Raw genomic sequence first — 21,188 nt, forward strand, 5'->3', positions numbered from 1 at the left:
TTTAGTTTCTAAAACCAATGTTACCGGTTTTGATAATTCCCACAAATAATAAGATGTTCATAAAAACGTGGCCAACAACCATTTATGTTCACCAACCTAATCGCCCCTCTCTCAAAAAAAAAAAAATCCAATTTTCCAATTTTATTTAACGGTCACATTTTCCTCATTGCCTAATTAAAAACATTCAGACACAAATTTAGTTTCTTCTTCTTTTGGTTCTGTCTGAATCCAATTTTCTTATATTTTATTTCCTCCACCACCGTGAGATATGATCGCCGCCGGAGCTAAATCGCTATTAGGGCTTTCGATGGCTTCTCCAAAAGGGATTTTCGATAGCAATTCAATGAGTAATTCAAGATCTGTTGTTGTTGTTCGTGCTTGTGTTTCTATGGATGGATCTCAAACTCTGAGTCATAACAAAAATGGATCTATTCCTGAGGTTAAATCCATTAACGGTCACACGGGTATGTATCGTTCTTCCTGATTTTTCCCAGAACCTTTGATTTTTTTGCCAATTTTTTATGGTTTTAATTGTCTAATTAGGACAAAAGCAAGGACCTTTGTCTACGGTCGGAAACTCGACAAATATAAAGTGGCATGAATGTTCTGTTGAGAAAGTTGATAGACAGAGATTGCTTGATCAGAAAGGATGTGTGATTTGGGTCACCGGTCTTAGTGGTTCAGGTTTGTGTTGAAACAAGCTTCAAGTTTGGTTTCTGTGTCTATGTGAAATCTATCTAATGTTTCTATGGATTTATAAATTTGTAGGGAAGAGTACTTTGGCTTGTGCTTTGAATCAGATGTTGTATCAAAAGGGGAAGCTTTGTTATATTCTTGATGGTGATAATGTTAGGCATGGCTTAAACCGTGATCTTAGCTTTAAAGCTGAGGATCGTGCAGAGAATATTCGTAGAGTTGGTGAGCTTTAATCTCTTTAATCCAATATTGGTTGTTGTTGTTAGCTTTATCTTTTTGACAATGTGTTGTTAATTGCTCTGTTTAGGAGAGGTTGCTAAGCTTTTTGCGGATGCTGGAATAATCTGCATTGCGAGTTTGATATCTCCTTATAGAACAGATAGGGACGCTTGTCGAAGTTTGCTCCCCGAGGGAGATTTTGTTGAGGTATTGACAACTAAGAGCTTGGTTTTGTTGTCTCTTTATAATACTGAAGTTTTCAAGATTTGAGTAAAAGTTTGTTTTGATCAAATAGGTGTTCATGGATGTACCGCTTAGTGTTTGCGAGGCGAGGGATCCAAAGGGTCTTTACAAGCTTGCTCGTGCAGGAAAGATCAAAGGTATCTCTAGAAATGCGGTTGGTAATTGTATGACCTATCAATGAGACAACCCCAAATGACATTATAGTTTGATGTGTTTCTTCAGGTTTTACCGGGATCGATGACCCTTACGAGCCACCATTGAACTGCGAGGTAAATGTCAATAATATTGGAAAACAGAATTGGATGCTTTGGTTTTTGATCTTGATGCTGAGCTTTTTTGGTGTCATTCACTTGTCTTACCTTTTGTTCTATTTTCTTTTTGTCATGTGAAGATTTCTCTAGGACGTGAAGGAGGAACTTCTCCTATCGAAATGGCGGAAAAGGTCGTCGGATACTTAGATAACAAGGGTTATCTTCAAGCATAACATACTTCTAGATACACAAATTTGTTATCTCACGGTCTTAGTTCTATTTTACGAGCCAAAGTATAAAAGTAAGCAAATCCATGGCTGTTTTATGGAATCACAAGTTCGACAAAATAAATATAAATCTCATAATTTTTCTTGTCCCTTTTTTTTTGTATCATAAATCTTGATGTTATGGTTCTGTATATAATATGTGTGAAATAAGGTTAAGCCTACTAACCATTTTATATGATCTATAATACAATATACTTTGTATGCACTAATGAAACCAAGACTTCATGGCTTATCCAAAATTAGGGACAAAATGGTTGTGATGTTCATGTAGCGTGTACGTTTTGGGGGTCGTTGGAGTGCTTTTTGCAAGTCAAACACATTTTGTTTTTTCTGGCTGTACATAGAGTCATTCTTCTTACGGAAGACGGCAACATCTCAATGTTTTTTATTCAGTCTCAATGATTTGACCTTAACCAGGTTGGACCACTACTAACATAGCCAGGTCAAACACGTTTTAGAGCTTTTTATGGATTTGTTTCTAGTCATTTCAACTAAGAAATTGTTACTTGATTTCTAATAGTTTTTTCAAGTCATTACTCTCGAGAATTAGGGATGATGGACAACAACAGGATACCCTAGAATTATTGGATGTCCCAATCAAGATTCCGATCCGTCCAAATACTTATACTCTCTATGATTCCACACAAAACATCATGATATTCGTGGGTATCCAGAATCGTAAAAAAAAAAAAAAATACTGAAAAATAAAAGTGAATATGCACAAAATAGCCAAATTTTTAAAGACAATGAACAAACTTAGGGCCTGACTGGTTTAAACGCAGTGGGTGCGGTTGCGGTTGCGGGAGTTTGCGGAAACGGACGGTTGCGGTTTTAAGCGTTATCAAGCGTTTTGAACGACTGGTTGAGCGTTTGATAATGAGTGCGTTTGCGGGAGTTTTATGACTGGTAAACCAGCAGGTGCGATAGTAATTAAATAAAAAACCAAAATAAATATAATATATTACTATTAAAAGAAAGAAAAATACAATATATTATTATGATAAATTGATAATATTAGAAAAATTAAACATGCTTAATAATTAAAACCATAAATAAAATATTAAATTCAAAAATAAATAAATTTTGTAAGAAAAAACTTAATACTTTATGCATTTGGTACATCACCAAAAATTGCATCAAGTAGTGTGATAAACTGTAAATAACGTTGAACTCGCGGGTTTTCCGGATTGCCTCTATACATATGATAAAGTTTCTTCAAGATATCCAAACGATTTTTAACACATCTCCAACTCAAATTTTTTTCATAGTCGCAGCAATACGGTCGAGCGTCGAGTCTGCTGGATTTTGTTTACGCTTTCTGTTCCTGCTTACATTTTTCACTTGAGTGTGTGTGGAAGATCTCTCTTGTGATGCAAATGGCGGATCCGAGTTAGCTGAAGTTGGAGAATTTTCCATCGGGGTTTGTGACATCCAATCTGGGGTTGGTGGTCTCATATGATCACGTTCACGATTTTGCATCAGATCTTCTCTCTCATCTCCATTATTGTTTGGACATTCACTGTCGCTTAAGTCCAGTACTGGAGCACGACGATGTACACCACGTCTTGGTTGCCATGACTCTTCAACGACAACAGTTTCATCTCGGAAGACTACATCAAGAAGTGGTATAAACCGCAGTGGATGCGACCGAAGTTTAGCAGCTTCAGGATAAGCCCAATAAACCAAAAACAAAAGCCAATCAAAATAAGAATATAAAATAAGAAATTAACATATACATATGTGATAACATACCTTAATTTTATCTTTCCACCAATGATCAGGGGCATCAAGACTTCCTGTCCTTTGATTAGTTCCGAGACCAGTTGACCCAAAAAATGATTTTACGATAGATTTCGTATTGCTTCTTTAAAGTATCAAGTCTGTTCTTAACTTTGTTCCAATTTAAGGTTATTGGAAATCGTTTTTTAAATTTCACAAGAACATTTTCTTTTCCTTTCTCAATCAAACTTTTGCCTCTATAATTTCCAGCTTGTTTCTCTAGGGTTATCAGTTCTAACAAGAAACGGGTCATCTCGTCTGACCAAATGATTTTCTAATTGAGAAAACAAATCGAAACATGTATTCAATTAAAAAACTAAAAAAAAATACAAAATAAAAAAAACAACGATGCCATGAAATACTCAGAGAATTACACTAGCTAATGAATGGATAGATCATACTTACGTTTGATTCTTGATTTTGATTTTAATTTTCCTCTGTTTGGGTGGATGCCATAATTGAGAGAATAGGGTTACAATATATTGATTAGGGTTTTCTAATAAGAATAAGATATATAGGGTTTGGGTGAAAGACATGATTATTTTAATTAATTAAAAAATAATAAAAAAATTTAACCTAACCGCTACCGCCCGCAACCGCAAACGCTTGCGGGAATGAGCTTTTGAAATCTGGCGATTTCGAGCGGTCCAAAGCGGTATCGAGCGGTTTCTATGATTGGTGCCAATCGCTAACAACCGCTACCACCCGCAAACGCTGCGTTTGCGGGTGGCAGAGGGAGAACTAATCAAGCCCTAACTATATGTTAGATTAACTTGTCGGAAACATGTTGGAAAATACGTGTAATTACTTAAATATCCACAAAAATCTTTCTCTCTGCTATTTTCTTAATTTATATATTTTATTTGGCTATTCAATAATATTACCTATCTATTAAATCAAAAATAAAACTAAATTATAATTTATATAGTAAATGTTTCCAAATTGTTTTTTATAATTACTTTAGAGCATATATTATTGAGGTAAGCATTTGGAAACTCTATTCTTTCACCAAAAGTGTGGATTAGTATGGATTGGTCACCAAAATATTAATACAAAAATGATAGAATCTTTATTTTGTAGTGAACCACTTGCTTTAGGATCGGACTTCAGATACCAGAAAGTTTCTTGATCCAAACCAAACATAGGAGAACGTAACTTTATATTTTTAAAAAGCCAGTAAGATAGTGATATTTCTTCCATTGATATAAGTCGAATTACTCATTCAGTTTTGATAAGATATTCATGGTGCACAAATTATCTAATAATTTAGGACAAGATAACTAAGATTTTTTTTTGCCATTAATCTTATCCAAGTGAATGAATCTTAAGTATCCTAACCCTAAAATCATCAATCCAAACTAACAAATCTACCCTAAGTCCCAAGTTGGAAAACTACACACTTGCTTAATATTGGAAGGAGAAGCTAGTAGAATGGAAGAAGACATCATAAATCACATAATGAAAGATGAGATAAGAAATGTTTCTAGATTGGCAGAGGGATATGATCACCATCTTGTTCATGTTTTTACAAATACTAGGGCGAAACCCGCGCCAAGCCGCGGGCTTTTTTCTTTAATATAATTTATTAAATGTTATTTGTCATGATTCATAATATATGTAGAACAAAAAGATTCATTACAAAAAGTGATTGGGAACACAATGCATTTGTTAATTTTTTTTAGTAAGATCTATATAGTCTTTATAAGTTTTGGAAGCTAATATTTTGCTTTACGAACATCTATTTAGAACAGTCATTAAAAAACAAAAAAATGAAAAGAGTTAAAAATTATAATATGCTAATTCTGGTGAGGTTAAAGTCATTTTAGATTCTTAAGAATATGTTATATGGAGTTATCATCTTTGATTTTAATGTTCCACATGCATATTTGATTCATATGATGAAGAGACATAAAAAGCTAAAAGTTACGTTTGTTTGCTTTTCAAAATTTCAAAATTGATTTTTTTTTTTATTAGGAGTATAGAACGTACTCACATGATTATTAGTTATTGATTAAAATACACAATGACACTTAGTAAATCTGATAAGATCCTTGAATATTTTGAGGAAGAAACTCAAAAATCTTTAATGTCTCTTCTTTAAGATTCTTTTTCCATTGACCTTCTTCCTCGATGTTATCTTATGCTAAGATTTTATTCAGTTAGAAAATAAGCTCTTGAACCAAAAACATAGATAATAGATTCACTTTCAAAAGAAAAATAGGGACATGGATCGAATTGATCATTGGAGATTTGAGAGTAATCATACCTCAGAGATAAATTTAATTAGACCTTAAAGAACAAAAATGACATCTTAGTTGTAATAATTTTTTGCTTGTTTACATATTACATCAACAATGTCATCTTTTCAGTGTAAGCTTCTCCCAAAAACTTAAATATATGATGGTGATTTTTATTCTTAAAATGTTATTTATTTTCTCTATCAAAATCATAGTATGAAACCAAACAGAAGAATGACAAGATACTAACTAAGTATTGTAATAATATTATTAATCCGGAACACCCAAAAATTGAAATTTTTTTTTTTTTAATTTGTCATAACCATTAATTTTGTAATTTGCATATTACTTGATGATGTTTTTTTTTTATGAAGCAAATGCATATTTGAGTATAAAATTTAATTAGTTTGAATAAATAGGAAGAATTTTATTTTATTATTAGTTATATTTAAGATTTTCATTTATCATAATAATATAATATTTTTGGTATTTTATATTTTAATTATAATTTTTTTGTTCTTTTTAGTTTAACCATAATAGCACCTCCTGGTTAACCAATCATAAAACTCTTGCAAACGCTTTAATTTTTAACCATTAAATCAGTGGTTCAAAATATTTCATGACACTTGAAACTACAACCGTCCGCTTTCACAAACTCCCGTATTCATAACCGTAAACGCTGTAAAACGTAAATCCATAATTTTCCCACCAAAAACGTAAATCCGTAATTTTTCTGACAAATACAGAAACCCGAATATTCCTACCCTAAACGTAAATCCATTAACCAGTCATAAAGCTCCCGAAAACGCACCAATTTTTAACTACTAAACCAGTCGTTCAAAATGTTTTATAACGCTTGAAACTGCAACCGTCCGATTCCGTAAACTCCTACAGTCGCAACCGAATTGCTGCGTTTCAACCAGTCAGGCCTTTAGATAAGGTTTCTTAGTCATGGGCATTCGGTTATCCATTCAATTTTGATTCGTATCCATACGGTTATCGGTTCTTTCGGTTATAAAGTTTATTATCCATTCAATTATTTTTAAATTTTGGTTCGGTTTTGGTTCCGTTCCGGTTCTTTTGGTTTTAAAATTTAAAATTCATTCATTTATTTTTCTTTGAATATTTTCGCATATTTTGGTTATTTTTGATATTTTTATATGTTTTCGGTATTTCGAGTATTTCTACTGTTAAATAACTTTTAATTATTTAGTTTATAAATAATTAATATTTTTGAAAATATAATTATATTATATTTCGGATATTTTCGGTTATCCAAAATATTTTGATTTGTAACTATTCGGTTTTGGTTCTTTCGGTTATAGAATTTAATATCCGTTTGGTTATTTTCAAATTTTTGGTTTGGTTTAGTTTTTTTTGCATCGGTTTCGGTTTGGTACATTCGGTTCAGTTTATTTGCCTAGGCTTAAGTTTTCTTGATAAGAAATTTTAGGCCCATGTTTTTATATAGATTTTAGTTTTGAAAGTAGTTTGGTTGGGTTAGACCCATATCTAATTTTAATTTTGTTAAGTAGATGAGATGACATAGAAAAATGGTAAGCTTTTATTGGTCAACGTAAATAAGGTGTATTAATCGAAATGTTCTGATTGGTTGTTGATTTTAATGAGGTGTCATGCTGAGAACACTTAAAAAAGCTGATGTGTCAGCGCATGAGAGACTTTTAGAGTTTTTATGTTGTTGATAAGTTTTAATTTCAAAAGATATTTTACTAATCAATCTTAGGGTTTGGGAACTCATTCATCTTATATACCAAGTTCTGAAACAATGTCAAATCATTGACCAACCTGTCGGCTCTTCCTGCCTTCAACTTTTGACCTTGTCACGTCTTTGAACGCAAGATCAAATTAGATATAACAAAATTCGATTTTTGAACGCAATATCAGAAATATAATTAAAGTCCCAAATTGTATCCTATGAGTATAAAATTCTCAAGCATACAATCCAAAGATATTGAACGCTTAGTATTAATTTAAATTCTGATTACATCATTTACGTGTATGACGTAAACGAATCAAATAATTCAAACAAAAAAAAGAGATAAAATAAACGAATCCATTATCAAAACGATGATCGTACACCAATATATATCTCAAGAATCAAAAAAATTGTTGGACATAACTCGACATACAAATATAAAATAATATTTAGAGTATAAAACGTCAAAATGTGACTCTTCATATCTCTAGTATTAAATTATATATATATATATAAATAAATAGAATTAAAATCCGAAGGTGTCTCTTGAATCATCTGGTCAGTGCATTGAGTTTTAGGTCAAGGCCAATGTCCATTCCGTTGTAAGCAATAGGCGCATACATCCATAGATCATCAGAGCTCAATAACTGTATAACATAACATTATTCATTATAACCAATATTTAATTCTCTATCTTTAATTGATACAATATTTTCTATGGTTTAATTTATATTATAAGCATTGAGAACCTAACGTACCTTAATTTGGAGCTGTAGAAATTTGACGTATTGTACTGCTTCTTCCAACATCGTGCTAATATCAACCTGATACATACATATTTAACACATTTAATTTACTTAGTAATCATGAAACGAAATGAGTAAAAAGTGATGTGGTTACGTAGTAATAAATAAGTTTGCATGGAAAAAAAAAGGTTTGCATGAATGAAAGACATATGTACCTTTGTTCCATTAGGGACGAGATGTTGCAAAATCCTTAGCCTCTCGTTTATCCTCTCTCTTCTTTTCTGCACCATCATACAATGGACTTTGTTTAATTGTTTCAGCTATCATAATAAATTTTGTTATGTTTGTACAATGCATATACATAAGACTCATCATCACATTTGTGTACATGTTTGAATAACATCGAAGCCTTAATTTTTAAAGTTTATGTGTAAATTACCCTTGCGTAAAGGCTTTGAGGATCTGTGGCCGCGCCGCGGCTGGCCCTAGTCTTGCCGTTGAGGTTGAGAGCCTTAGAGTCCTCGCCATCTTCTTTGGACAAGAAAGTGTCTCCACCGTTTGATTCGTCATCCGAACAACAAGTCTTTTGCGGCTTAAGTGGTTTGGTCTTTCTCTTCCCCGCAGCCTTCTCCGTATATTCTTCTTCGCCGCTATTTTCATTTTCGCCACTCATCTCTACGCATTTCTGGCTCCTTCGTGCCTTGTTGGCTCTCTTGTTCTTCTGATTTGGTTTCAAGAACATTAAAATATTTAGAATTATGGTTTCGGCTGAAAAAAAAAAAAAACGTTTGTACAACTTACATCAGTTGTTGTGGCACGCGTCCTCTTCTTTGAACTCTCACATTGGTTGAACATTTTCTCATCAGTGGTCGTGGTCAAGGAGTTCTCAGGCTGTAGCATACTATGGTCGTGGTTTTCTGCGACAGTCTCCAAAGGCAAGAGGCTTTTACCGGAGTATTCCGTCGCATCACATTCACTTGTCTCTTCACCAACAAGGTACAAGTTCGTGTTGATTGTCGCGTCCTCCATCCCATTGTTATCTTCTTCTTGCCGTGGCATCGCCGCGCAGTAACCACTATAACTACTGCTCTCCTGAGAGAAGCAAAAGCCACCATTCCATTGAGAACCCTGGTGGTGGTAGGCCGTGAGTGTGGCGGTTGTCTCTGAAGATGAACCGCCACAAGGTTGCTCATAGGAGGCAAGGAGCTGATTCATAAAGTCAGCTTCCTCTGTATATATTCCGCCTAGGCCGGTGCTCCATTCTCCCATGGCTTCCATTTTTGATCACTAAGCGACTTTAACAATAGACTAATTAATCTTAATTAAAATCCGATAAGTAATGTGAGAGTATTGAAGGAATGATTGAGAGGAGTTTGATGTGTGTATTATATATAGGATCATGAGAAGTAATGGATATAATTAAATGTCAACCAATAAAACATTATAACCATCTTTAGAATAAAGTATTTTTTTGGGTAACCAGGTCTTGATACCCATAGATATGAACAGCTAATTATAGAGCTTAAAGAAAGCTTTGTCTTTCTCTATATCTGTTAAGCATGAGTTAAAATCTGTATTTAGTCATTGGTAATTCAATACAAAAAGAAGAGGATCAGACCTATACAAATCCTTGGAGGGGAGATAAATCCAGGTTCAACTGTATCTATTATGTTAATAATATAGAGTTGTGAAGAAAATAATGAATGTAAGGAAAAGGTACAACTAGGAAAAAATATAATTGTGATGTATCAATCCCAAAACCAGGGACTTATACATATGTTTAATTTATAATTGATGTATAGAAGACCTTTGCATTTGAGGATTTGTTTGAGCAAGTCTAAAATATGAAAAACAATCTCTTTCTAGTTACAGTCGCTATGATTGGTTCAAGTTCTTAAAAAAACGGTTAACAATTTGTTTTAGTGGTTGGAGGAAACGGTTAGAGAATACCAAGTTGAAAAATAAAACATAATATCAAAAACAAACATGACAAAGAAGACTCAAATAACAAAAATAATCTTATACCAAAATATGTTTACACTTTTAGTGGTACAAAAATTTGTTGGGTTTCAAAGTAACAAAATATCATAGATTTGTCAAGTTGTGACGTGAGTATATATTGTTATGAATGTAAGAAAAAAAATAACTAGGAGAATTATCATTGTGATGTATCGATCCCAAAAGCATGGACTTATACGGATGTTTAATTCATAATTGGTGTATATATAGAATACCTTTGCATTTAAGGATTTGTTTGAGCAAGTCTACAAGAAGAAAACAATTCTCTTACTAGTTACGGTCGTTGTGGTGAAAGCAGTTAGAAAATTAAGTTGACAAAAAACAATCCGATAACATAAAAAAAAAAAAAAAAAACAATAAGACAATCTTATATTGTTGGCTTTACACTTTTGCTAGTCTTAAATTTTGTTCGGACTTAAAATTACAGAATATCGTTGATCTATCAAGTGCGAAGTGACTATATTGGTATGCAAGAGCCGGATCATGGCCGAGGAAAATATATATCCCTTCATTATACCAACTTTGAAAGATGGAATGTTGATGCATGCAAATATCTTGAGAAGCTATAATCCAATAGACATGTTAACCAAGGTCATCATGTATGATAAGATAAGGAAATGTGCAATTTTATTCGGATTTTTAGCTAATGTAAGGTAATGTGCTTGTCTATAGACTAAGGATCGAAGTCATTAGTCTATAGACTTGCAAATTTTGCAAACTTCTTGTTGGTGAGCATTGGAAAATTTATGGAGCCTCTATCTTTATTTTCTTTATGTTATCTTAGTTTTAATTTGTATGAACTTCTCTCGTTTAAAGTTTAATAGTGAATGAAAGTTGTTTGACAAAAAAAAAGGATCGAAGTCATTAATCCTCCAATTAGAGAAAAATGATTACTATTTTGTTCATGTAAATACTTAATATATAGTCTACCACTTTGAATAAGTTCCATCCATAAATTTGAGTGAGTTCGAACAAGAGTTTTTAAATAAGTCTAATGTTTTCAGGGGAACGAAAATGAGAGGTGTGAAGGGGAGAAATGAGAATGAGAGACTCGGTTGTTGAACGTGACAGTTATTGTTGATATTAGTAATTATTTTATGCATTAATCAAATGTAAATTAAATAACTAATGACTCATTATAAGCTGACAAAAAAAACCAATCAAATTTGATTAAGTTTAAGTCAATGAACGGACGGCTGATCGTGCGCGTGGAAATGCTATAACCCATTCTTATCAAATATACACTTTATTTCAAAGTAATTAAATATGGATAATGAAAATGGTTACCATATTTTGTAAAAATGATGCGACAGATTTGAATGGTAAACAACTAAACAAATACGGTTTAGTGAGTAGTCAAAATTTTCATCTTGTACAAGATTTGATCTGACATAAAACATGTATTTTTTGATCAAAAAAACGGGTAGTAATATGCAAGTAAACCTTCTTCTTCTTATACCAAAATAAAAAAAAAGTAAACCTTCTTCTTTTTTAAGTAGTTATAAAAAAATTAACATTCGAAAAATATACAAATTTTCAATTTAACAAGTAGCTAATTTTCAGTGAAATTTCTAAACCACATATATATATTTATTCTTAGAAATTATAAATACATAACAAATATTAAAATAATTTGCGTGTTAATTGTAAACCTAACAATATGACCTAGATGAGTAAAATGCACTTGGTAGCTTTCGTTAACTCCAAATTCGTCTTTATATATTATCAATAACCTTGTTTATGAAGTGTTCCAACCAATTTTCTACTTCGATGAATATCGCTGCCATCAAATTCATCTAGTATGGAGTGTACCTCTTTCAAACAAAGCCTTCATGTAGGGAGAGAGTCCGACATTAGCTAGTGTGTATGCAAGAACCACACACATCATGCCCTCTCTTTGACATGTTGGAAGTGTGATCTTAGCTCATGGGCAGCTGGATTGGATGGTTTCTCTGTGACAGATCCACAGATATACCTCCCACCTTTCCATGGTCATCTGATTTATATACTCGCCGATGATGGGTAAGGTTTAACTATTTGTGCAGCCATATTTCAAGCTTCAGATGCTCTTCTTAGGCCACCAAAACAAAGATTCATAGAGTTTTATTGGTCATCATCTCATGACTTCATTCCTTTTTAATCTTTTTTTGTTTTTATTCCACTAGTCTCTAATGGACTAGGTTATGGACATGTCAACCAGACTTTATTTATGTATACATCTAACAATCTGTAATCAATCAAGAAATTTGTTTACACATAGCAAAACAAACAATAGTCATGATTCTTGTGTAAAAGTTTTACAACATACCTCAATGGAATTTAACATGTTTTTGAGATATGTTGTAAAATATACTAAACAACAAAAAAAAAAAAAAAAATTATCCTCAATGCTTTCTCTTATATTTTATTTCAAATGCCTCTTAAATTCAAATGAGATATATTATTAAAGTTGGATTACTCTGCATTTTTAAAATATGGAATGTAAAGTTACAAAAATTTGTTACTTCGACAAAACCCAAATAAAGTATTACAATGTATCTCATGGGAATGTAAGAGACTAAGAGATATTCGCAGCAAAATAGTTTTATTTGTATTGTCATGGGCTCGTAGGAAATTAGTGCGTTGGTGGTTCGAGATTCATGAGCATTGACATGGAATTGTCATTAAATAAGTGAAGCCTATGAACTCAGGGGTTAAAATGAGAATGTAGAGTTTGACCTAGGTAGAATCTCACGTTACACAAATTTGACCAAGAAAGCGTCGAGGGAATTAGGCTTAACTAATCTTGTCTGCTCAATATATTGTATGTATTGTTATTTCATTTTTTTTTTTAAATGTTGCTTGGGAATATCAGACACACATGGCACCTTAATCTCCTACCAAGTACTCACTATGAATAATTTACAAAACAGATAGAGAAAAAAACCTATAAATAAAAATCATATTTTAAAATGAGATGATTAAATTATAAATACAAAATAGAGGTCTTCTGGCTATCTTAAAGCGTAAGGGGGCATCAAAATTGACAGCTATGTAACCCAATACATATATTGTACTAGTAATTATCTATATATATATATATATATATATATATTTATATAAATATATCCATATTAATTCCTATTTTATTTGTAATCATATTTTGTCGTGCGTGCAAGGATCGTCTCTAGTACAAGAATTATCTCGAAAAGTTTGCAATCAGGAGTATAAAGACAATATCATATTTGGCAACCCCAATTCTCCTCTTATGATCAACAAAAAAGTTTCTCTAAAGATGTCTAAATTTAAACAATTACTATGCTTTAAGGAAAATAGGAAGAGACTAATATTAACTTTCCGTGGCAAAGTAGAAAAATATATAATAGAGAACCTAAAGGAAATTTTTGAAGAAGTCACATGTAATACAAATATAACAATTTGGCTCTACTGTATGATGGAAAGAGATGGTTGACATATAATTTTTTATTTTATTTTATTAACAATTATTGAAAGGTGAATGTTTTAAAGGCTCAAAATTTTAAACTTGAATTTTGTTTTAATAGCAAAAAAAAAATATGAAAACTGAATCATTTTATTCTGTATAAAAAAATATTATTCTTTTTTACATAGATTACTAGATTCTGACCCGCACGTTCGTGCGAGATTTCATATTTTAAGAAATGTGTTGTATAAAATTTATATTCAATATAGTTTTTTTTGTTTTTGTCATATATATTGTAGTATATATATTATAATATATATATATATATAAACAAAATTATCGATTGTTATTTATGTTTGTTTATGACATAATAGCTAATATTGTGAACTATAAGTCAAATTCTGGAGTTTAAACTGAAAAGTAGATTAGAAATATCTTAGATGGAAAATTATGCTAGGTTATAATGATGTCAAGTATTTTTATATAAAAAATTATGGTTAGAGAATTGCAATAGAAATTTGTGTTATCGATGGTGAAACACAAGTTAATTTTGATAATGTTGATTTTTCAAAATTTTAATGGTATGTGTGAACTAAGAATTTGTGTTAGCATGTTAAAATATTTAAATACCGATGCATTTTTTGTATATGTGTTTTGGGCTATATTTAATTGGCTGCTTGTAAATCCGTGTTTTGCCAAAGTAACTTAAACAAATAATGGCAAAGAGAAAACTCTAATATCAGTAAACATATTATCTATAGTTGGTCCATGTAGAATTTGTAAATTGTTTTGTAAGTATGGATTCGAGTGCAAAGCTGAGCTAAGTCCTGTTTTCTATCATTGTATGTTGAATTTGTTTTATGCATATGTATAGTTAGAATTCTCTGATTTAAATGATTCTTGTTATGTCAATTAACAAATCCGCATAATATGCTTCATTTTGAAGGATAGCAATCTTTAAATTTTAATTAAAATAGAAATATTTGAATTAATGCTAGAATTATTTTCTAGATATTTAAAAATCTAAAATCCAAAAAGTATTTGTTGAATATGCTATATTTTAAATTTAAATGATGGTAGTTTAGATTATATATGATAAATATAATAAATGTTTTTTCATATTTGGAAAATCAAGAAATCGTTTTTTCAATGTGTACCAATCAAAATTAATCAGTTTAGTTTTATTATGGAAATTTTTAAAAATCTAAACTAAATGTTATTTGTTATTAAATTGTATTGTTGTTTTCAAAAATATCTAATAAATTATTACCAAAATAAATAAGTTTACGTATATACGATTTCGAATTAAGTAGTTTGATTTGTTATGGAAACTTTATTAAACGATTTACAAAAAGTATTGGGTAGTTTTTTTTTTTTGTCGATATTGGGTAGTTATTCATTTATTGATTTAATTTCGGATTTGTTTTTTTTTTTTTTAATTCCAAGATCCGCTTGTTTATCCGAATCACTACATTTGGTATTTTATTCCCATATATTTATAGAAATGTATTGGAATAAATTCATATTTTTTCCTTTAAATATAATTTTGGATTTGTGTTTTTTTTACTAATAATTTAACGTTTATATAATATATTAAAGGAAAAAACAAATAAGATCGTGTATCTCTAAACATATTACGATTTGATCAAAAACAAAATATTGGATAGAATGTATGTCTTTTGGTTATGTACTTAATTTGATATAGTTGGTAAATAAGAAAATATCAGAATATTCTAATATATTTATAACATTAATATTATTGTTAAAATATATTTAACATTATTCTAATATATTTATAGATTTTATTGTTAAAATATTTGGTATTTTTCAATTAATGGTATTTGATTTATGTTGAATTTTTTTGTTTAATCTCTAACAAATTGAAAAATACAAAATATTTCGATTTATATTCAAAATAAATATATTGATCCTGAATATTCAGTTATCATTTAATATTTAATGTTATTTCCTTTTTTTATTTTTGTAGACAAATCATACCAAAAATATTGACGAAACAAATCTGAGAATATATTAGATTATTTAATCTCGTTATTTGTTTTTTCAAAAAAAAATAAAAGAAGGATCCGAATCAAAGATATTCATTTAATTGATATATTTGTTAATTTATTAAATTATCCATGCAAAAAATCATTTAGTTAGTATTAAAAGAAATTTTCACAAAAGTGGACGAAAAAAGATTTGTACTCACCGTTTGTCAAAGTGAGAACTGGTTTTTACGTTTTGTCTTTTCATTCAATTTCGGACAAAATTACCCTGGAAAAACTTAATAATGGCACAAACCAAACCGTGCAGCAGTTCGTATCGGTTAAGTTGACGGCGTAAACCAAACCCTACAGCAGTTTGTTTCGGTTTAGTTGATGCGGTTCAGTTTTGAAAAAGACAAAAAAAAAAAACTGAAACGAAGAAACCGAGAAAACGAAAAAGAGAATAACGGAGAGATTTGAGAGAGAATCAAAAAGCGAAACGAAATTCAGTATCCATTGCTTCAAAATTCGACATAACTTCGAATTGTTGGGTAGTTGAATTGAGCCACTGAACTCCCACATCCGGTGAAGTGAAAGTTACTGTTTTTCCCGGCGAAGCCAAGAGAAAGTTACTGTTTTTTCCGGCGAAATTTGAACCTCCGGCGAGATAGCATCTTTAGCTATGGCTGGGAATAAAGCTAACGACGAAGTCCCGAGGAAGCAGCATGGTCCAGGGAAGGAGAAGCGGGTATTAAGAGTTTTCCCGCGGAGAAAACGCTCTGCGACAAAGGCAACGGAGGAACTGGGTTAGAATCTCTAATTTACCGTTTGTTGTCTTTGGGTGTATCAGAATTGTAAAGCTTGTTTGATTAAAGGGTTAGAATTTGTCGGAATTTAGCATATCTTTAGGATGAAAAATTGAGAAGTAGAATTGGAAATCTCTGTTTCCGCCAAAAATATGATTTTGAGTTATAATCTGGAAAATGTCTGTGTACGTACACTACTTCTGTTTGCTCAACAGTATATGACTTTTAATTGCAGGTAGTCCAAGTGTTGCTCCGACTGAAGATCTTACAGTTGAAGATTTACCACCAAGACTCTTTGCTCTAGACCGGTACCCTTCCGAGACGAAGATGAACGCGTACTCTAAACCGGAGTACATTTCTGACATAGCAAAAGTACTAAAGGGGAAACCAGAGATGCAGTTTCTTCTCGATTCTTCATTTGGGAAACTTTTTAAAATACCCAAAAACAAGGCATCTTTCAATGCTAAGCTTGTCCTTGGACTAATATGCCGTCAGTTTGTGACAAAGAAGGTGAATGAGATGTGGATTGTATTCGGCGGTCATCCAATCAGATTTGGATTAAGAGAATTTAGTATCTTAACTAGGCTGGAATGTGGGAAGTATCCCAAGAAGAAAGACGTTGATGATGTTATCAGTGTGAAACCTGAGTGTCAGAGTGTTTGGAAGACTCTGTTTGATGAGAGGTTTGGGGAGACGGTTCCAACAATTGCTGATTTGGTGAGCTGGCTGCAGGAGGAGGAAAGCATGGAGGGGTGGAAGCAACTGGCACTATCTCTTATTATTTTGGTTGACGGTGTGGTAGCGGCTCACAGTAACCCCAACAGGCCTACTTCGAAGACTGTCGAGATGACTAAGAACCTGGAGTTTTTCTGCAAATACCCATGGGGAAGGGTGTCCTTTACCCGTACTTTGGGGAGGATAGCAAATTTCCAAACTCCTTACGATGCTCACAAACTAATAAGGGGTATACTTGTAGGGTCTTATGCACTCCATGGCTTCCCATTAGCTCTCCAGCTTTTAGCTTTCGAAACAATCCCATCAATTGCTAAGCTAGGACCTGATGATGTACCTAACAGGACATTTACTGAGAGGTCTATCCATCGTCTTGCCTCTCTGCGAGCAATCCGGACATCTCGCATTTTGGAGTGTGAGGCTGCTGATGAGGTGTGTTAAATTGTGTATGTACGTACATAATAAGTAAATGTACATTATCTATGGTTAACATACTTATTTGTGTAGGTTGAGGTCAACTATATTGTGAAACCAGCTGATAATGTTTGTCCTCCATCTCTTTCATGGGATGATGAAGTTGATGATCCAAGGGTTGATTACATTGAGGCACTGTTGATAGATGGGCACCAGTGGCAGGAGGATGAATGGGTTGGAGGCTATGCTAGAGTACCAAAGCAGTCGCGCCCACCACAACTAGAAGAGACACGTAAGTATAAGTATAAATGTTTTTACAAATTTTTTTGGTATTGCACCCAGAAGAAAACCAATTAATAGCAGCAACTGGTCTATTGTAGATCTTAAGAGGAAACGAAATGCACCGGGCCCGAGCCCTAAAGAACCTGCTATGAAAAAACAGAAATCTGAAATGGACTGTGATAAAGAAGGGACTGCTGAGGATTGTTTTGGAGAGCCTGTGCCTGAGAGGTTTATTGTTGAAATGAGGAGGTCTTTCAAGGAGCTGGAAGACCAAATGTATCAAATGCATGAAGATATGAAAGACTTTGTCCGTGACCAGATACGTGCTGCCCTTGATCCAAAAGGCAAAAGGCCAGAACAAACCATACCTTCCCATGATTCGCGGGAACCACCTACTTCTATGGATAAGGCACCGGTTACTGCGAAGAAGCCATCGAGAAGGATGTCTACAAAAGGAAGCACTGGAACGAGAAAGTCTTCAAGGCTGACTCGTGTTTCTCATGATGTGGACACTCCTGCACTTTTTGTTGGCTGTAATTCCAAAGAGGAAGATTTGGATGTCCCTGGAGTACATACCACTGCTTTCGGCGGAAGAAGAAAACCTTCAAAGCTGAAGAAAAATGTTTCTTTTGCTGTTGACACTACTGAGGAACCTGATTCCAATAAGGAAGATATGCAAGGATTCATTGATGAACAGGTAAGTCATGTACGTACATTGCTAAATATTTTATAATCCATATGTATAACTGTACTGTCTGCTTCGGTACAGGATGGCGCTAATAATGAAAGTGATTTTACTGCAAATGATGGATTGAATTCTTCTGCCGCTGAAGAAGAGATATTAGACACTGGATTTTTAATAGTTCCTTATGCTGGATCCACACAATCCCATCTGGTATGTCGTCTACTAATACTCTTAACAATCTGTTTAAATGGTGTACGTACATATTCGCTTAAGAAGTTAGTTAAACTATGTTTCAGGATAGAGGAAATGTTGTTGTTGGTAAGACTGTCTTCTTAGGTTCAATGTCTGGGACTGTCTTTGTAACACAGGAAGAGAGGCCTGTGGAAGAAGCTACTGTTGACACCCAGATGGAAGAAGTTCCATCTAATGTGTCTGCAAGAGTTTCAGAGGTAGATCTTCTGGTAATCGTTATATACAGATTTCCATGACTATATGCATATATATTACATTAATTTCTTCACTTATCTAACGCTTAACTCTATGGTAGCCTATTTTTCAGGATAATGGACCAAAGGATGTTGCTGAACCTGGCTTAGTTGGTACCCATACAGGGGCCGATGAAATAGCTGATGCTGACATAGAGATGGTAGACAATCCATCAGGTTTACCTTAAACATCTGCACAGGTATGTGTTAGTCACTTCTTCTTTTTTCCATATGTGTACGCCCATAAGACTTTGCAAATTATTTTTGTTTCATGAAGAAGCAAGAGATGCCAGTGCATCGACTGAAGCTAATGGCAGCGAGTCAGAAGAAACTTATGAGCCTTCTGATGGAGACACAGCTCACGTACCTGACACAAGTGTACGTACATTTTTGTCACTATGTTCTGTGTACATATATATTGTTTCATACATTACTAAAAAGTTTCTTTCCGATGCTAAATTCTACAGGTTGAGGCGGCAGGAGAATCGAAATTAGTGACAGTGATGGAAGTTGAAATACCTGAGAAGACCCACAGTGATGTCACCATTTCAAGTAGTTAACAATGTAAGCTAACTCTTGCAACAAATAAAATGTACTATTTACTGTTCAAATGTATAAAATTTATATTATGCAGGTCATACGGGAGTTGGATACCAAAGCCGTTGGTGATTTGGCTGCAGCCACTGATTTGGAGGTAACAATTTGTGTGTTTCAATTCCTATTTTCGGAATAGCATACATAGGATTATATGTGTACATTATATATACTTGTGTACGTTAACTTGCACAGGTAGTCATGGAAGAGCCGTGTATTGTCGAGGGGTCTGTAGAAACTGAGGATCCTAACCCAGGGTCAGATGAAGCAGACAAGACCGATATTCCTAAAAATAATGTATGTACCTATTTTAAACATATAAAAACGTATGAAACTGTTGTTGACAATCATATTTGTTAACAGGATGAATCAGACAATGCTGCTGCTGTCGAAGCAGAAGAAGAAAAAAAATCGTCACCAAAGGTCCCAAAGAAAGTGAAGAAGCAACTTGTCTATGAACAGGATGATGCCCATCCTCATGGTTTTAAGGCAAAAACAGTATTGGTGCCCGATGTACCAGCTCAACAGATAGAGGTTGTTATCAGGGCTGGAAATGTCTCATACAACCCCCTGGACATGCTTGACCCTTCAAAAGTAGAGGAATTCAGCAATATCATTAAAGGACCCTCTGTGTAAGTACATTATAGTAAAATGGATTATTTAATATCTCAATCATCATTTTTCCAAGTCTTAAGGTTGTTATCAAATATTTTTCTGGATTTTACAGGATTCACACTCTTTTCGGATTTCGAAAAGTGCCCAACGACTTTTTTGCGAACCTTCTAACACCTGGTGAATGGGTCGAAAGTACGGTACGCTGCATTTATATACGTACATTCCTTGTTATAAATTGTACATAGATGATTAAATTTTTCGTGGAAGTGTACGTACACTGATATATTTTTTGAACATTTCAGCATTTAGAAATGATGGCAATGTTGATGTGGCACAAGAACGGGGAACAGATGATAGCAAACAGATATATTGTATTGGACATGATGCTGACGCATCTTCTTACCAAGCGGGTGGGCGACTTCAAGAAGTGTATTAATAAGAACGGGTTCAAATGGGGTAAATTATTGTCCGACATTGCTAATGGAGTTCACATAAACCGTGAACCCAATATGAAGTGGATGAAGGATGTCGATGTTGTGTATGCTCCGATGAACTGGAAGAGTGAACATTGGGTTGCTTTGGGAATCAACCTTAATGAACGGCTAATAACTGTGTATGACGCTTTAATATCGCACACGCGGGAGTCGGCTGTGAAGGCGAGAATGACTCCTATTTGCGAAATGATGCCGTACTTAGACAGAGCGATGTGCCAGGATGTATTGATTTCTCCGTACTCAGTTGAACCTTTTGAGTATGTGCGTTGTCCTACCGTTGCTCAAAACCCAACTATAAGAGATTGCGGGCCATACACGATGAAGTTCCTGGAGTTGCTTGCCTTTGGACACCCTTTTCGGATCTGACAACCATTCGAGAAGCAGATATGGTCTTCTACCGTCAGAAATACTCCGTTGACATCTACGAGCACGGCAAGCGGGAGGCCGATACTGTGCACTTGGTTTAATCGTCCAAGAACAA

At 33.3% G+C, this 21,188-nt stretch overlaps 3 protein-coding genes and 1 pseudogene across 7 annotated transcripts; 2 read left to right on the forward strand and 2 right to left on the reverse strand.

Moving 5' to 3' along the window:
• The first annotated feature begins 23 nt into the window (after nt 1-23).
• Nucleotides 24-2,188, forward strand: APK (APS kinase). Its single transcript, NM_127039.4, has 7 exons — nt 24-464; nt 544-684; nt 769-918; nt 1,004-1,122; nt 1,211-1,295; nt 1,381-1,427; nt 1,550-2,188. Exons 1-7 carry the CDS (start codon nt 269-271, stop codon nt 1,640-1,642), a joined length of 831 nt encoding a protein of 276 aa, NP_179082.1. The 5' UTR covers nt 24-268; the 3' UTR covers nt 1,643-2,188.
• A 696-nt stretch (nt 2,189-2,884) lies between these two features.
• AT2G14755 (Myb/SANT-like DNA-binding domain protein) lies at nt 2,885-3,728 on the reverse strand (the record flags this gene model as incomplete). The annotated part of the gene is made up of 2 exons (NM_001335437.1): nt 2,885-3,357; nt 3,542-3,728. The coding sequence occupies 2 exons, from the start codon at nt 3,726-3,728 to the stop codon at nt 2,948-2,950; spliced, it is 597 nt and encodes a 198-aa protein (NP_001325385.1). The 3' UTR covers nt 2,885-2,947.
• A 3,999-nt stretch (nt 3,729-7,727) lies between these two features.
• Nucleotides 7,728-9,538, reverse strand: AT2G14760 (basic helix-loop-helix (bHLH) DNA-binding superfamily protein; the record flags this gene model as incomplete). Of its 3 annotated transcripts, none has more annotated exons than NM_001202598.1 (5): nt 7,728-8,076; nt 8,188-8,253; nt 8,391-8,495; nt 8,615-8,896; nt 8,977-9,538. In NM_001202598.1, the coding sequence occupies 5 exons, from the start codon at nt 9,451-9,453 to the stop codon at nt 7,981-7,983; spliced, it is 1,026 nt and encodes a 341-aa protein (NP_001189527.1). In that variant the 3' UTR covers nt 7,728-7,980. The 3 variants fall into 3 exon arrangements, with proteins under 3 accessions (NP_001189527.1, NP_179083.2, NP_001118318.1); NM_127040.4 differs by having other exon boundaries at nt 8,391-8,456; nt 8,977-9,513; NM_001124846.2 differs by lacking the exons at nt 7,728-8,076; nt 8,188-8,253 and having other exon boundaries at nt 8,493-8,896; nt 8,977-9,453.
• Nucleotides 9,539-16,282: 6,744 nt separating this feature from the next.
• On the forward strand, nt 16,283-21,073 carry AT2G14770 (annotated as a pseudogene; the record flags this gene model as incomplete). Of its 2 annotated transcripts, none has more annotated exons than one of them (14): nt 16,283-16,406; nt 16,642-17,570; nt 17,646-17,844; nt 17,933-18,531; nt 18,604-18,729; nt 18,816-18,980; nt 19,079-19,181; nt 19,282-19,367; nt 19,472-19,543; nt 19,639-19,698; nt 19,794-19,895; nt 19,962-20,230; nt 20,326-20,410; nt 20,516-21,073. The 2 variants fall into 2 exon arrangements; another variant differs by having other exon boundaries at nt 18,888-18,980; nt 19,282-19,382.
• Nucleotides 21,074-21,188: the final 115 nt, after the last annotated feature.

The sequence above is a fragment of the Arabidopsis thaliana genome, chromosome 2 (genome assembly GCF_000001735.4).
Source record: "Arabidopsis thaliana chromosome 2, partial sequence".
In the NCBI taxonomy this organism is placed as follows: Eukaryota; Viridiplantae; Streptophyta; class Magnoliopsida; order Brassicales; family Brassicaceae; genus Arabidopsis; species Arabidopsis thaliana.